The sequence below is a fragment of the Rhinatrema bivittatum genome, chromosome 5 (assembly GCF_901001135.1).
Source record: "Rhinatrema bivittatum chromosome 5, aRhiBiv1.1, whole genome shotgun sequence".
Lineage (NCBI taxonomy): Eukaryota > Metazoa > Chordata > Amphibia > Gymnophiona > Rhinatrematidae > Rhinatrema > Rhinatrema bivittatum.
Genome location: NC_042619.1, coordinates 247,767,190 through 247,784,420, shown reverse-complemented (window position 1 = coordinate 247,784,420; position 17,231 = coordinate 247,767,190). Strand labels below are relative to the sequence as shown.

General features: G+C 46.5%; 1 protein-coding gene across 4 annotated transcripts in view; it reads left to right on the top strand.

Moving 5' to 3' along the window:
• The window catches only part of VDAC3 (voltage dependent anion channel 3), a 114,668-nt gene that overhangs the window by 14,073 nt on the left and 83,364 nt on the right, over window positions 1–17,231 (top strand). For all 4 annotated transcript variants that reach the window (XM_029603706.1, XM_029603707.1, XM_029603708.1 and 1 more), the window contains one exon: window positions 15,408–15,560. In XM_029603706.1, coding sequence (XP_029459566.1) covers window positions 15,408–15,560 — 153 coding nt within the window. The remainder of the gene's footprint in view (window positions 1–15,407; window positions 15,561–17,231) is intronic.

The following is a 17,231-nucleotide window of genomic DNA, read 5'->3' as shown; positions in this document are numbered from 1 at the left end:
GTTCCACACGTCGGGGCGCGGTTAACGTTATTTTACGAGGAATGGGCCAGCATGACGTTGGACCAGTGGGTCCTCAACGTGATAAGACACGGCTACGCATTAGATTTTGCTCACCTCCCGGCAGACAAGTTTCTAGTTTCGCCCTGCAAGGCACCCGAGAAGAAGGCGGCAGTGCTAGAAACCATCCGGCGCTTGGAAAGCTTGGGAGCTATTTCCCCCATCCCGGCCAATCAGCAAGGCAAGGGCCGGTACTCCATTTACTTCATCGTTCCAAAGAAAGACGGCACGTCAAGACCAATCTTGGATCTGAAAGGAGTAAACAGATGCCTTCGCGTTCCTCGCTTCAAAATGGAGACGATTCGATCGGTAATAGCCTCGGTGCGTCCAGGCGAATTCCTGGCCTCCCTAGATCTTACGGAAGCGTACCTTCACGTAGGCATTCAGCCGTCGTTTCAGCGGTTCCTCAGGTTCTGCATCCTGGGACGGCATTACCAGTTCCGGGCGCTCCCGTTTGGTCTCGCAACGGCTCCTCGTACATTCACGAAAGTGATGATAGTGGTGGCGGCGCAGCTCCGCCGGGAAGGATTCCTGGTTCATCCTTACCTGGACGATTGGTTGATTCGGGCAAAGTCTGAGGGTCAGTGTCGGCTGGCGGTGGCCAGGGTCCTGCAGCTCTTGCAGTCTCTAGGCTGGGTCGTCAACTTCAACAAGAGTCAACTGGTACCCACCCAGGCCTTGGAATACCTTGGAGCCTTATTCGACACGAAACGAGGCAAGGTGTTCCTATCACAGGAACGGATGTCCAAAATGCAGTCTCAAGTGCGGCGGTTGTTGTCTCTCCGCCGACCGCGGGTCTGTGATTATCTGACGGTTCTGGGTTCTATGGCGTCAACGCTTGCGTTGGTCCCCTGGGCGTTCGCTCATCTGCGTCCATTGCAGTCATCCTTACTATCCCGCTGGAAGCTGGTATCGGAGGAGTTCCACCTACCGCTTCCACTCACGGTCCAGGCGAGATCCAGCCTGTACTGGTGGCTGGATTCGAATCATCTGAACTGTGGAGTGTCCCTGCTAGTGCCCAATTGGACAGTGGTGACCACGGATGCCAGTCTCTCCGGCTGGGGAGCAGTTTGCCTAGGACGGTCAGTTCAAGGCCTATGGTCAGCGACTCAAGCGCAGTGGTCCATCAACCGGCTAGAGACCAGAGCGGTCCGTCTGGCACTGCAAGCCTTCCTGCCGCTGGTAAGGGGAAAAGCGGTCCGGGTGTTGTCGGACAACACCCGGTGGCCTACCCAGTGGCCTACCCGGTGGCCTACATCAATCGCCAGGGCGGGACGAGAAGTCCGCTGGTGGTGGAGGAGGCGCAGCTCCTTATGGCCTGGTCGGAACAGCATCTCAGCAACATCGCAGCGTCTCACATTGCCGGAGTCGACAATGTCCAGGCGGATTTTCTCAGCTGTCATCGCCTGGACCCCGGGGAGTGGGAGCTGGCGGACGAAGCGTTTCTCCTCATCTGCGAGAAGTGGGGAGTGCCTCACATGGATCTGATGGCCACGTGGCACAATGCGAAGGCGCCGCGATTTTACAGTCGGTGTCGAGAAAGGGGGGCAGAGGGCGTCGACGCGTTGGTGCTTCCCTGGCCGACGGATGTGCTGCTGTACGTGTTTCCCCCGTGGCCGATGATAGGCAAGATTCTCCGGCGCATAGAATTGCACCCGTCAATGGTGATCTTGGTGGCACCGGAGTGGCCGCGGCGCCCGTGGTTTGCAGATCTCGTGCAGTTGTCGGTGGATACGCCCCTTCGACTTCAGGGGTTGCCGGGCCTCCTCCGCCAGGGTCCCGTCTGTTTGGAGGATGCGGATCACTTTTGTCTCGCGGCATGGCTTTTGAGAGGAATCAGTTGAAGAGAAAAGGTTACTCAGACGTGGTGGTGGCCACACTGTTGAGGTCCAGGAAGCAGTCTACGTCCCTGGCATATGTCCGAGTCTGGGTGGTCTTTGAGGAATGGTGCGTGAAGCGTGGCTTGGATCCCACTTCCGCTACTGTATCCGATATTCTAGCGTTTCTCCAGGCCGGTCTGGCCAAAGGGTTGGCGTGCAGTTCTCTACGGGTCCAGGTGGCGGCGCTTGGTTGTTTGTGAGGTATGGTCCGGGGATCCTCCCTGGCTCTTCACCCGGATATCTCCCGTTTTCTTCGGGGAGCTAAACATCTCCGTCCTCCATTGCGTCACCCCTGCTCGTCCTGGAACCTCAATTGGGTTCTCTCCGCCTTATGCTCGGCACCGTTTGAGCCCTTGAAGCGCACAACTGTTAAGGATCTCACGTTGAAGACTGTATTCCTGGTGGCGATTTCCTCGGCACGGCGTGTTTCGGAGTTGCAGGCCCTGTCCTGTAGGGAACCGTTTTTGCGTATTTCTGATTCAGGAGTTTCCTTGAGGATGGTCCCTTCCTTTTTGCCTAAAGTCGTGTTGGCGTTTCACTTAAATCAGTCAGTTGAGCTTCCCGCTTTTGCGGTCGGGGAGTCCTCTGACCCAAAAACAAGGGAATTAAGGAAGCTTGATGTGCGGAGATCCCTCCTTCGCTATCTAGAGGTCACTAATCCGTTTCGTGTGACAGATCATCTGTTTGTTTTGTTCTCTGGTCCAAAGAAAGGGGCCGCAGCGTCCCGCACGACGATCGCCCGTTGGCTCAAGGAGGCCATTGGTTCGGCGTACTTGGTGCGGGGAAAACCGGTTCCCGTGGGTCTTCGGGCTCACTCGACTCGATCCCACGCTGCGTCTTGGGCGGAATCTTCTCAGGTGTCGCCTCAAGAGATTTGCAGGGCGGCTACCTGGAAGTCGTTGCATACCTTCATTAGACATTACCGGTTGGATGTTCAGGCGACTGAAGCGGGGGGTTTTGGAGAGAGGGTACTCCGAGCGGGACTCTCTACTTCCCACCCTCGGTAAGTTAGCTCTGGTACGTCCCAGGTGTCCTGGACTGATCCTGGTACGTACAGGGAAAGGAAAATTAGTTTCTTACCTAATAATTTTCATTCCTGTAGTACCAAGGATCAGTCCAGGATCCCGCCCGCAGTGCTGCGCTGAAGTAACGGAGAGTCCGCTCATCGTTTGTTTATCTAATCTGATCGCTTGTTTAGCTCTCCCGGTTGGGGAGCTCGGTTCTAGAAGGGGTTTGGGAACCCCTTTTAAGTAAGGATTTTTCCTAGCTAGTTTTGTTTCCTGGTTAGGGTTTCTACTTTGACATTATGTAAGACTGAGGGGCTGTGACTGGCACATGGTCATATATGGCTGAGTCCGACAAGTCTTGCTCTGTCTCCATCTACTGGTGCGGAGTCACAACCCAGGTGTCCTGGACTGATCCTTGGTACTACAGGAACGAAAATTATCAGGTAAGAAACTAATTTTCCTTTTGTAATGATTGGTCTAGCAATATGATAAGGAAGGTGAAATTATACTTACCTGATCATTTTCTTTCCTTGAATATTTCTAGACCAGTCAGGATCCCACCCAAGAAGAAAAGGGCAAGGAGGATCAGGGGGACTAAGGACATGTGAGACATGACTGCCAGTGTCTTCCTTCCTTCTTTCCTTCCTTATTTTACATTTGTGCTTCGCTCACAACAGGTCCCAGTACCCATTAGTATATGTTTCAAGAATAGTGTGTAAAGGGGATTCCTGATCATACCCAGATCAGTCCAGACAAGTGGGTTTTGCATCCCTACTACCAGCAGATGGAGGCAGAGAACAAAACCTTGAGGCACTGCTACATAACCGAGAGTGCCACCTGCAGCCCCTCAGTATTTCTCTGTCTCCAGCAGGTGGCAGAGGTGCAAACCGCAGTCTGACAAAAAAAAGAGAAATTAAAGTTAGAGAGAGAGAAATTTTTAGAAGTACCAGAGGCTCCCTAAAGTGTTAGGCTCCTTCGTGGACCATCCCTCAGGTAGAGCAGGGCGACTGGGGGGTTGGAAACCCCTGACTGGTGTTCATCCTCAGCTGGCCAGAGGTCCTGATAGCCAGGGGACTGGCTCTCTGAGGGCTTCTGAAGTCTCCTCCTGAGTGTTTGCTGACCTGTCAGGGAAGTACCCTGTTGTGTGACTATTAAGCTTTTGTTTAAAAAAAAAAAAAAAGCTTTGTTTTGTTGCAGCAGCAGTGCAGGCAATGAATGCACCTGGGACAGCGGGAGCTGTCGGCGTTTTCAGGAGGGAGTCTCGGAGTTTTCCCTTGTTCCTTTGCCCCAGGTGTGGGAGAGAAATTGCTCTGGGGCGCCTGGTAGGGAGTTGTGGGTGCAGCTTGACTTGGACTTGTGCGTTGTTCTGGCTGGTGACGCCGCAGAGCTCTGTTGGTCGCCGCACCAGTGGCCGCACACTTTTTCCTGGGACAATTTTTTTCAGCAACGCACAGCGTTGCAGCCACATATGCAACCTACTGGGTGTTTTGTGTGCATCACATGTGTGCACGCATCGCGGTGTCTTCAGCCATGTGTGCATCCTGCAGGGCTTTTGAGCGTGCCGAGTTTGTGATGGCACCAAAGTCGCATGTTGCGGCTTGCAAGGCCTGCGGTGTCTAGTCCACTCAGCTCAACAGTAGGTCCCTGTTCTCTGGCTGCACAGAGGGAGATGAAAGGACCTCGATGGGGGAGGCCATGGAAAAGAGGGCCCTCTTCGTCCGGGGCCACGGCTACTGTCCCAGAGGGGCTCCGGGGGACAGGCATGCCTATAGGGGATTGCAGGCAGGGGCCTGTAGCCACCAGAGACTCCAGGGATTCCCCTCTCCCTCTGTCACCTGTGGTTCATGAGGGCCAGGATTGGGGGGGGGAGGATTAAGAGGGCAGCCTTCTTGAGGGGGCTGAGGATCCCGAAGATTTTTCGCTAGAGTTTGTTCTGCTCCTCTATAAGGCCTTCCTGGTGAGGAAGGGGATGGGGGTTAAGCATATGAAGGGGAAACCTCCCTGTCATACTTCCAAAAGTGATCCCTTCCAGAGGGTCCGGAGGGTCCTGGGACCTGCTGCGATGCCTGGGTCTGAACCGCACAGGTTTGGAGGCTGTTCCCAGGCATGTGGAAGATTCTGATGATATGCCTGAGGACCCGTTGGATTTGCAGGGGGGCAGATCCAGATGTTGATGTGAACGCAGCCCCGGATGCAAATAAGGATGATTCTGATTCAGACGAGTTTTCAGTGTTAGAAGGAGATGACCCTAGGGTGGTCCGCTTGTTTAAGAAGGATGAATTGCATACTCTTATTCCTCAAGTGTTGCAGGAATTGGGGGTTAAGGTGACTCAGGAGGAGTCGGATAATGAGGGTGTGAATCCAGTCCTGGATAGGCTGCGGGGCCCGCCTAGTGCCTTTCCCTTGCCTAAGAAGATTCGCAAGTTGGTGAACTGGGAGTGGGACTTTCCGGAAGCGGGTCTAAAGGTCAGCAGGGCCATGGCTAATCTTTACCCCCTGATGGAGGAGACTTGGAGCTCCTGTGGATGCCGAAAGTGGATGCAGCGGTTTCGGCGGTGACCAAGAAGACGACCATGCTGGTGGAAGGGGCTGCCACTCTGAAGGATGTTCAGAACCGCAAGTTGGAGATTCAGTTGAAGCGGATGTTCGAAGTTTCTGCTTTAAGTCTTTGAGCCATGATTTGTTGGAGCATGATGCAGAGGGCTTGTTTGTGCTGGGTGCAGAAGGCACAAGAGCAATGATTTGTGGCAGCATGATGCAGAGGGCTTGTTTGTGCTGGGTGCAGAAGGCACAAGAGCAAGCCTCATCAGGGGATGTTAGTTCTCTGCAGTTGGCGCACTTGGAGGCTGGAGGCTGGAGTGGCTTATGTGCGGAAACGCTTTATGACTTGGTGCGCACTTCAGCCAGGAGCATGGTCTTGGCCGTAGTGGCTCGCAGGCTTTTGTGTTTGCGAAACTGGTCAGCTGACATGTGGTCCAAGGCACAACTGTGTAATCTTCCCTTTAAGGGGAAACTCCTTTTCGGGGAGGATTTGGATCAACTGATGAAGACTTTGAGGGAGTCAAGAGAACAGGTTGCCTGAGGATAGGAAAACTAGCAAGAAGGTTTTTTCGTCTCAGTCCCAGTTTCGGGAGTCGCATAGGTTCCGTTCAGGCAAGCCCTCCTCTGATGCGGGAGTGAAGCAGTCGGTGGGATGACAGCAGTCCTTTCAAGGCACCTGCAGGTTTTCCAGACATGTTGCCGGCCAAGGGGCCGGTGGTGGAATGTCATCACAATGAAGTCAGCATCGTCCATTCCCCTGTAGAAGTGGTAGGAGGCAGATTGTCCTGTTTTTGTGAGGAGTGGGCCAAGATTACCTTGGACCAGTGGGTTCTAGAGGTAGTGAGAGAAGGTTATGCTCTGGAGTCCCATGTTGCTTCTCGAAGCAAGCGAGAGGTAGTATGGGGGTCTCTGCAGAGGCTATTAAGTTTAAACATGATAGTCCCCATCCCGCAGCAGGAACAGGGGTGGGGAAGGTACTCCATCTATTTTGTGGTGCCCAAGAAGGAAGGAACCTTTCGGCCCATTCTCAACTTGCAGAAAGTGAACAGGGCGTTTTTGAATGGAGACGTTGCAAAAGGTAATTGCAGCAGTCCACAGAGGAGAGTTCTTGGCGTCATTGGACCTGATGGAGGTGTATCTCCGTATTTTCATTTGAAAGGACCATCAGAGATTTCTTTGATTCATAATGTTGGGGCAGCACTTCCAGTTTCAAGCTCTTCCCTTCAGCTTGGCCACGGCTCCACGAACCTTCACGAAAGTAATGGTGGTGGTGACAGCAGCTCTTCAATGAGAAGGGTTTTTGGTACATCTGTATCTGGATGATTGGCTTGTTTGTGCGAAGACAGATGAGGTGTGCGTGCAGTCACTCCAGCGAGTCATGGACACCTTGCGGTCACTGGGTTGGGTGATAAACATGGTGAAGAGTCATTTAGTTCCCACCCAGTCATTGGAGTAACTGAGGGCACTTTTCAGCACCCAGAAGGACAGGGTGTTTCTGACCCCAGATAGGTTGGCAAAGTTACAGGTACAGGTGATGTGTCTGTTGTGGCTGTCAGTGCCAACGGCCTGGGATTATTTGCAAGTCCTGGGGTCCATGACTTCCATGTTGGATTTGGTTCCATAGGCTTTTGTGCACATGAGACTGTTGCAGAATGCGCTCTTGTCCAGTTGGAATCCCTTGCCGGAGGAGTATCATCTGCTGTTGCCTCTTCTATGAGATTCCAGGTTTAGTCTATTGTGGTGGCTGTTGCGTCACAACCTGGAAAAGGGAGTTGATTTGGAAACCCCGGACTGGGTGGCGGTGACATGATGCTAGTCTCAAGGGTTGGGGAGCAGTATGCCTGGGGCGGACTGCCCAAGGGCTTTGGTCAGCGGAGGAGAGGTCCTGATCCATCAAATGCCTGGAAACAAGGGCGATCCGACGGGCACTGGAGGCCTTTCTTTCTGAATCCAAGGCAGGATGGTTTGCATGTTCTCGGACAATGCCATGACAGTGGCATACATCGACCGGCAAGGAGGGATGAAGAATCATGCGGTAGTTCTGGAAGCTCGGCAGTTATTCGTTTGGGCAGAGCCCCATCTCAAGTAAATAGCGGCTTCTCATGTCACGGGTGCGGACAATGTGCAGGCGGATTTCTTCAACAGGCAACAGTTGGATCCTGGTATCCCCAGAAGCTTGGGATTGTATCTGTGCCAGGTGGGGCATTCCCCAGTTGGATCTTATGGCAACAAGGGCCAATGCAACGATGAGGTTTTTCAGACACAGAAGAGAGGCCGGCACAGTAGAGTTCGATGCTCTGATGTGCCCTTGGCCGACGGGGATGCTTCTGTACATGTTTCCCCTGAGGCCACTAGTCGGGCAAGTTCTGTGCTGCAAGAGTCACATCCAGGGTTGGCGAACCACTGGCACCAGAGTGACCGTGGCGCCCGTGGTTCGCAGATCTCATGCATCTTGCGGTAGAGGGACCTCTCAGATTGGCACATCTGCCAAGCTTGCTAAGTCAGGGGCCCATATTTTTGGATCGGGAGGATCACTTTTGTCTTGTGGCTTGGCTTTTGAGAGGTGGCGGCTGCATCTGAAAGGCAATTCGGAGCAGGTTATTTCTACCCTCCTCCAGGCTTGGAGACCTGCTACGTTTCTGTTGTGTGTAAGGGTTTGGAGGGTTTTTGAGTCATGGTGTCTTCAGCAGCGATTGGATCCCCTATCTGTAGACGTTTCTCAGATTTTAGCCTTTTTGCAGGAGGGATTGACCTATAACTCCCTCCGGGTTCAGGTATCCGCTTTGGGTTCTCTTAGGGCAAGTTGCGGGGGAGGTCTGTGGCCTCTCATCCTGATGTGGTTCGATTCCTGAAGGGGGTCAAGCATTTGCGGCCTCCGGTTTGGAAGTTGTGTCTGGATTGGAGTCTCAGTCTTGTTCTGTGAGTGTTTTGTGGTGCGCTCTTTGAGCCTTTGAGAAGGACGACATTGAAAGATCTGACATTGAAGACAGTGTTTCTGTGGCCATATGCTCAACCAGGCGGATTTCGGAATTGCAGGCTCTGTCATGCAGAGATCCTTCTCTGTATATTTCTAATGACGGGGTCACGTTGCGAATGGTCCCTCTTTCTTACCGAAGGTGGTGTCATCTTTTCATGTTAATCAGACAGTAGATCTTCCGGCTTTTATGGAGTGGTCTAAGGATTCTCCTCAGGAGAGAGAGCTGCATCTTTTGGATATGCAACGGACTCTGTTGCGGTACTTGGAGGTCACTAATTCTTTTTGGCAGTCAGATCCCCTTTTTGTATTGTTCGGGGGTGCGAAGAAAGGTGATAAGGCCTCAAAGGCCACGATATCTCGTTGGCTGAAGGAGGCCATTTGCTCTGTTTATATTTGTAAGGGTCGCAGGATTCCAGTAGGCCTGAAAGAGCATTCTACAAGAGCGCAGACAGCCTCTTGGGCAGAGTGTCAGTTGCTATCTCTTCAGGAGATTTGTAGAGTGGCAGTGTGGGTCTCGCTTCATAGTTTCACCAGGCATTACCATTTGAATGTGTGGGCGCAGGAGGATGCATCCTTTGGTGAGAGTGTATTGCGTGCGGGTCTTTCAGGTTCTCACCCAGTTTAGTGGTGCTTGGGTACATCTCACTTGTCTGGACTGATCTGGGTATAAACAGGAAAGGAAAATTGGTTCTTAGCTGCTAATTTTCGTTCTGGTAATAACACAGATCAGTCCAGAGACCCTCCTCGTTGCTGCCAAAAGACTACATTTCCTGATAGTCGCTATAACATATTCCAAGGAGTTTTTTGAGTTTGTATATGTTTTTGTTTTGGTTTCCGGAGATGACAGAGGGTCCAGTGCAGGGGATTTCAGCCCTGCTTTACCTGTTCGCCCTGGAGAGGGTTTTAGGTTCTAATCTTGGCTTGGGTACAGGTCAGTACTGAGGGACTGCAGGTGGCACTCTCGGCTATGTAACAGTGCCTCAAAGTTTTGTTTTCTGCCTCCATCTGCTGGTAGGGATGCAAAACCCACTTGTCTGGACTGATCTGTGGTATTACAGGAACGAAAATTAGCAGGTAAAAAACAATTTTCTTTTCCTAGTGGTTACATTGCTTTGGCAGTAGGCTATTAGTTGTGGCCAAGGCCATGCTTCCTTTTTAGCCCTAAAGTGAGGTCATGAAAAAGGTGTATCCTCTGTCTCTTTCAAACTGAGGAGGAGGGAAATCCCAATTGTAATGATTGGTCAAGCAATATTCAAGGAATGAAAATTATCAGGTAAGTATGATTTCACCTTATGCACATACATTTTCCAGTTTACTCATATATTTTTACACAGTGTAAGTGATATTAAACGTAAGTGGCATAAGTGATATTAAACGTGTTTGTGTTGTACGGACTGGGTGAGACGTATGGGTGGAAGTTCAGGAAGGTCTTGATGACCTGGAGAAGAACTGGGTAATTGGTAAACTAATTAGTAAACTGATTAATTTTTTTGACACGTGTATGTTTTAAAATTGGCCAGTTTAGGAGTGTAAATCCCAACTCACGTGAGCAAGTCCTAGTTTATTTTAATGCATAAAATATATGTGCGTATATTTAAAAAATAAGTGGATAAAGTATATGTGTTAAACGCATTGAAATACTTGGTTTTAATGCATTGAATGTGATTGCACATTGGCCTACATACACATGTATGTTGTGCGGTAAACATAAGCATATTTTGTAATATACATGTATGTAATACGCACACGTTCTAAAATATTATGGTAAAAGTCTATGTGGCCACCTACACACATATATGCCACCATGTGCAATTGTTTTAAAGTTATCCTCCCTGGTTTGTGTATATTTTTTGACCAGTTTGTGCCTCTTCTCCTTGCATGTAATCACCCTGTCATTGCTTTAAACTGTCTGTGTTATATGTTGCAGTCTCATTCAGCTTTTGTATGAGGAAGATCATACCTATAATTTAAGCCCTGAAGGCATTTGGCTGGGATATAGACAATATCACAAATTTGTGGAGACACAGCAGATGTAATCCAATAAACGATAGTTAAAGGAATGTGAAGCAGTGGAAGGCTTGCCTAATCGATAGCGCCAGTGGTAATTAAAAAAAAAAAAAGGATGCAGGCTGGGGCCAGTGACAGCCTCCATCTTCCATTCCATTTGCAAGGGGGAAAAGACGCAGGTTCAGAAAGATGCTAGGTCACTGACATGGCAGAAAAACACCACTGGTTAGAGCAGGGGGCTGAGAACCAGCAAGTCAGATTCAAATCCCTCTTTTCCCACTGATGCTTCTTATGACCTTGGGCAAGTCACTTCACCTATTGCCTCAGATAAAAACGTAGAGGTTCATTTACTTAAGCCCTGGTATTTTCCCTGGATGGAAAAATACTTCGCGTTTACTAAGCTGTGACAGTCAGTACTGCAGCTTGGTAAACCCTCTGGTATTTTCCCCCATATTAAAATATCGTGGAGAAAAATACCGTGGATTAGCAGAGCCCTGGCCGCCATGGTCTAAAATGGCCCAATCCAGCCAAATAACCCTCCCCAACCCCCAAAGTGTCCCCAAACTCCAGGGGTCTATGCAAACTAATCTATCCCCCTTCCCGGATGTGGCCAAAGTAAAAGATAACAATTTTTGTCATTTTGGAGCACCTGGGGCACAGGCACCTCTCTTTTTTTCAAAAAATGTTCCACCCGGGCTTTACCGGTGGTAGTCCGGTAGGGGGCCCGCAGCAACCTCTAAGCCTTTGGATGCAGCACTTCCATTTTTCACAATGGCGCTGGCCAGTTGAGGTTCCACCATTGTCCACTGGAGAGACTGGTATTACATACATGCATCATCTATTTCCTTGCAATAATTCATAGTCTTTTATGGAAGAACAAAAATGTATTTGAAGGAATTTACAGATTAGGGGAATTCCACCTTTTCTAATACCTATTTCAAGTGTTAGAAAAGATGGGATTCCCAGAGAAATTTCAGTCCTGGGTTGGCGTCTAGAGCACGCGTATTAACTAATGGAATATGCTCAGGTCCCTTCCCAGTGTTATAAAGTATCAGGCAGGCATGTCCCCCGTCCCCATTGCTAGTTGGCCTGGCTATTGAAGTTTTAGCAGCAAAAGTAAGAGCTTCCCCAGATATGTCGAATTTGATGTGGAAGGACACACCAAATCTCTTTATATGCTGATGACATTCTCCTGTTTTTGACAAATCCAAAAAGAATAGGCACCAAGGGTGATATCGGTCTTAGCAGCTTATAGCAAGGTTTCCAGATACAAGATCAATTATACTAAGTCAGAGGTGTTCCCCATTGATACTTTAAATGCAGAAGGCATTCCTCCATGCTTTTCAAATTTTTGGGTGGCAAGAGAGGGGATTTAAATATTTGGGGATATGGGTGGCCAAGAAACCTGTGGACCTATACAAATACAATTATGCGGCAGTGGGATGATAAATTCAACTCTTGGTCTGGTAGAATAAACTTAATGAAGATGAATATAATTCCCAGATTAAAATACATGTTCTAGCATGTGGGTTTTCCACTTTGCAGGGGACACTGGGGAAATTTATATAGTACAATAAAAAAGTACGCATTAAGTTTAGGATGCTGTGGAGGCCGAAGGAGGCTGGGGGAATGGCACTTCCCTATTTACAGGACTATTACTGAGCAGCAGGCCTGACAGGTGCATTGCCCTGGTTTCATAGAGACCAGGTGACACCCTGGTATCTATTGGAAGTGTGGCTGAGAGGTGGACAGGATCTTCCGATACTGTTAAAACCTGAGCTACTACATGGTGGAAATAGGGTGTACAGAGCAAGCCCACACATATGCCATACTATCAAGATTTGGAAAACGGTCAGCAGAAATCTGGAATTTCCCCCATAAATGTTGTCGGGAATCATGCCCATTAGGTGGAACTCGAGGTTGCCAAGCACTACCTCAACAGGGAGGCAACTATATGGTGGAAACAGGGTTTAAAATTTCTAGGACATCTATGGGAAGAGGAAGATGCTCAAATAAGATCCTTTTTAGATCTCAAGGAAAACTATGAGGTGCTGAGGGAGACAGGGTTTGTTTTTTTTAACCAAAGGTTGATGGAGGAGTCTGGGACTTATGAGAGAAAGGGGTGGGAATAAAAGGTACTCAATCCAGTAGAACAAGTTACTGCCCGTGAGAACATGCCAACGCGGGGAATTTCAAAGTTTTACAAAGCGGTGTTAGCCTGTCAGACGGCAAGAGATCCTCCATTCAGTTTAGAAGCGCAGTGGAATAGGGATCTACATTTGAATTTAAATACAGTACATTGGAGGGATATATGGAAAAGGGCACATATGATCTCTTTGTGTAGCAAGAGAGTATTTATTTATTTATTTATTTAATACATTTATATACCGTTTCACCAAATACTAGAAATGACCGAAGCGGTTTACAATATTTTCAAAAGAAAATTTAAAATAAAGTAAGTTTATAGAAAATAAAATAAAAAACGGATATGAAATAAAACTTACTTACTTAACTAAACTAATAACCAAAATTACATTAAAACATCATGATCAAATCCAACAAACCAAAAATTAAAAAAATGGAGTAGAACTAATGGTGAAACTCCTCCATAGAGTACATAGGTTCCCGGTATATTATGCTAAATTTTCAGCAGGGACATCAAACCTATGCTGGAGGGGGTGCAAGCAGGTGAGCATGTATTTACATTTGTGGTGGACATGCCCTTTAGTGGAAACTTCTGGAAATAGGTTGGACAAGAGATGAGATGTATTTTAGGAGGGGAGGTCAGCCTGGAGCCCTCTCTTTGTTTACTGGGCAGATGGAATGATCATAACTTAAGCAAAGCAAAGCGCCAACTTCCTGACCATTTGATCTGTGCAGGACAGTTCACAGTTGCCATGCTCTGGAAGGCTGCTTTTACAATAGATTGTTGGTGCCATTAGATGCATGAAATTGTCTTAATAGAAAAACTTAATGCATATGCTCCATAGACAATCCTTTCTATATTTATTTATTTATGTATTTATTTTTAAATTTTTATATACCGATGTTCCTGTATAGCATACATATCGCACCGGTTTACAAGGAATTGAACAGTCGCCTCAGGGACGGGATACAGAAAACAGTCGCCATATGATATATGATATATGATATAGTTTGGCCACCCTTTTGGTTTCATTGGGCTGATCAGACTTGGTAGGAGTGTAATATGTTTGTGGGGGCAGTCTTCTCATGTATGTACACAGATGGGTGTGCTAGTTTTCTTGAACATCTGGATGAATTGATATTTGATAAAAGAATTTAGACAAAGCTTCTATGATGCATGTAAGTCTTTTTGATGTGTTGTTACTATCTCCCTCTATATCCGGCATTGTAACTGTTGTGACTGTTAAATTTGCAGATAAAACATGAAAATAAACAGTTAAAAAACAAACTTTGGGACAAAAATAGTTTGGAATAAATATATTTCCTCTGCGAGGGCTTAATTTGAGCTTCCAGGTGATACATTCTTCTGAGAGATTCAATATCAATGAATTTAAATAATTTAAAAGTGAAGTGGAAAAAAGATGTAGTTGTTCTTTTTAGAAGATAAACTTTGGGAAAGGGCAGTGGTCACATAAAAGTCATGTGATTGTGGATTCTGATGCAAGGATGATAAGGTATGTTTTCCCAAAGGCTGTATTGGTGCCTGAATCAAATAAATAAAATACATAGAAATACTTTTATGTGTTAGAGAGACTTGTAATCAGCGAGGTACTTGTTTTCCTATTATCTGGTTGTGTCTGCTTGTATAGCTATTTTGAAAAAAAAGGTTTTGGATTTTATAGAATGAATGGTAGAATGTAAAACCCGTAATGCCTCCAGTTTTGGATCCTCTTAGGAATTAAATCTAGAGAGCAATGTGTGGAATTTTTGGCAAAATCATTAGAGTAGAATAGTCATAATAGCTGTATGGAATCTTGAGAAACTGGAAAATAAATCAGTCATGTTCAGAGAATGATTTGATCTGTTACCACAGATTGTGAGGAAATGATGGCCAAAAATAAGCTTGATTTATTTTCAAAATTCTTGGGGAAATTTTGAAATTTTGTTAGGATTGAAGAAAGTCAAATATTAATAGTCGTGTGTGTGTGTGTGTGTGTGTAGATTTACATGTATAGTTATGAATATGGGTGAATATGATGTTGATTGGTCCTTCTTAGAGGGGAGGGTGAGTGAGAGAGAAAAGAAGGGAGGGATTAAAAGAAATGGAAGGATAGTTTCTTTATGGTTAGTGAATTAACATTGTTTACTTGATGCATAAGCATCTGTCTCTGCAATGTTTGAATAATCTATAAAAATTTCTGATTAAAGGAACAAAACAGAACAAAAGAATCCATTAGAAAAGATTTATTCTTTCACAATTTAAGCTTTCAGTGATCCATGACAGTAGTTAATGTGAAATTTGTTGAATCACTTGGAAATCCCAAGTAAGGTGGTGAATGCTGCTTTTGTCCTCTGGCTGACAGTGAATGAGTTTTTGATTTAGGGCTACAAGTGGCAGCATGGATGGGATTTCCAGATGGAAAAAATGGTAATGATGAAGAATTAGCATAATTCACCAGGAAATCTTTTTTCCTTAATCTGATTAAGGAATGAATATAATTTCAACTATCCAGGATACATGTAAATCTTTTGATTTATTTTCTTTAGTTTGCAGTTAGTAAACTTTTGAAGCATCCACCACGAACACAGAAACTTGGCCATATGAGAACTTATCCATCCGTTTATTTTGTCATGTGTATCCATCATACTTTCTATAGTTCTGTTCGACCTTAGGGCCCAATTTACTAAGCATTTTTACTATAGACACAGAATGGGGAAAAAAGCTTTGACAAATCAAACCCTTATTTTGCTATAATATGGCACATTCTGAGTACGCTGTGGTATTTTTGCCAGGAATTTGTTACCAGCGGATCTGCTAGCACTGACACGGGCAAAGCCAATGCTCAACTAGAGACCAAGTACAAGATGAAGGACATGGGACTCACTTTCACTCAAAAATGGAACACTGAGAACACCTTATCAACAGAAGTAGCCATGGAGGATAAGGTATGATGATTAGCAAGATGAGTATTTGGGATAAGAGAGGCTGCCATGCAATCTGCAAAAGACAATTTGCTTTTCAGTCTACAAAGTAGATAAGATTGTATTAGTTAAGAGATGTAAGAGAGTGTTTTGAGGATAACGTATGAGAGAGCATTAAAGGATAAGGTTATTGCTTTTAATTAATAAAGAAGTAGGGCTAGCAAAAGCATGCAGCAATTCAATTGCCAGATCCCCTTTTTGTTTTTCTTTTTAATTCATGGGGAGCTAGTAAGTTTTCGAAAGCTGCTTCTGCCATTAGGAATCAGATGCTGCTGATCTTTGAGAACTCTATGCACATATCACATTTGATGTAGGTAAATTAGAAATACACCTTGACTCGGGGAATGAAATTACAAACCCATTTTCCACCCGTCCCAAAAAAGAAAGAAATTGATTATAGCTACAGTAAAAGGTGGACATTTTACTGAAAAAAGTGTAAAAATATAGAAAAGATGTCTTTCACATTGATAAGCAGCTGAATTAGCCATGCTGTATGGGTACATCCTCCATGCCACTAGGTGGCGGAGCTCTCTAAGACTAGTAAAGTCTTTTAGCTAGGTGCTCCTTCCCTCCTGCATGGTGACAGGATTACCTCAGGTTCCTCGGTCTCTTTTTTTCCGCGCACGGAGCTCTCTTCTTCTCTTCACATTATATGACAAGAAAAAAAAACAACTTTTCTTCATTATATTAATAAGGATATACATTTATTTTATTTATTTATTAAAGGCTTTTATATACCGACTTTCTTGATACAAATCAAATCAACTCGGTTTACATTGAACTAGGCAGTAACTATAACCAACCAATCAACAAGAGACAATTTGAAGGAGTATAAAGTTACATAATAACAAGGATGCCTTAACTGGGAGTAGGAAACAAGAAAGGGGGAACGAAGATAAAGTACAATATACAAGAGAGTATGTGAGGGAGGCAAGGAGCCGTCCTCATGATAACTTGTAACATGATTTAGCGTTTATTTATTTGCATAATTGCTGGAACGTTATTTATTTACATAATTGCTGGAACAATTCTAAGTTAGGCTGTTGGACAAGTGGCGGGGAAGGCTCGGCATACATATCGGCATACATATCGACAGAAGGCTCGGCATACATATCGACAGATAAATAATAAAAAAAAAAAAACTCCTTTAAAACCTGCCCTCAAGAGATCTACTTACATGTTTCTGGGCATACCCTCCCCCCTCCCAGACGATTTGATGTTTAACTTGCCTCCTTGGTGGGCCTCCAGTGTTTCTTCCCGGGCCGATGCCGAGTAGAGCCTGGGTGAAGGGCACTCCTGTTACAGTCGATGGACTCACCGGCGCAGACACTGCATCGCGGGCAAAAAAAAAAAAAAAATGATGATGGCACTTCTGAGAAGAAATCCCCTGTCTCCGGGGACCCCCGTCGGGCCATGGAAGCCCTCTTTCTAGTGCTTACCTCCTTGGTAGCCTCCCAGTTCACCTGGCCTGGCACCGAGTGGAGTTCCCGCGCACCATGGGACATTAAGGGCTGTATAACATAGTCTGGGTAAAACAAGCATGGGTGTAGCTTGCTTATTGTGGTGGTTACTACCCCTACTACCCCTAACTAATCAAGCTAGATATTTCACTTGGATGCAGCTCCATCACTGCTC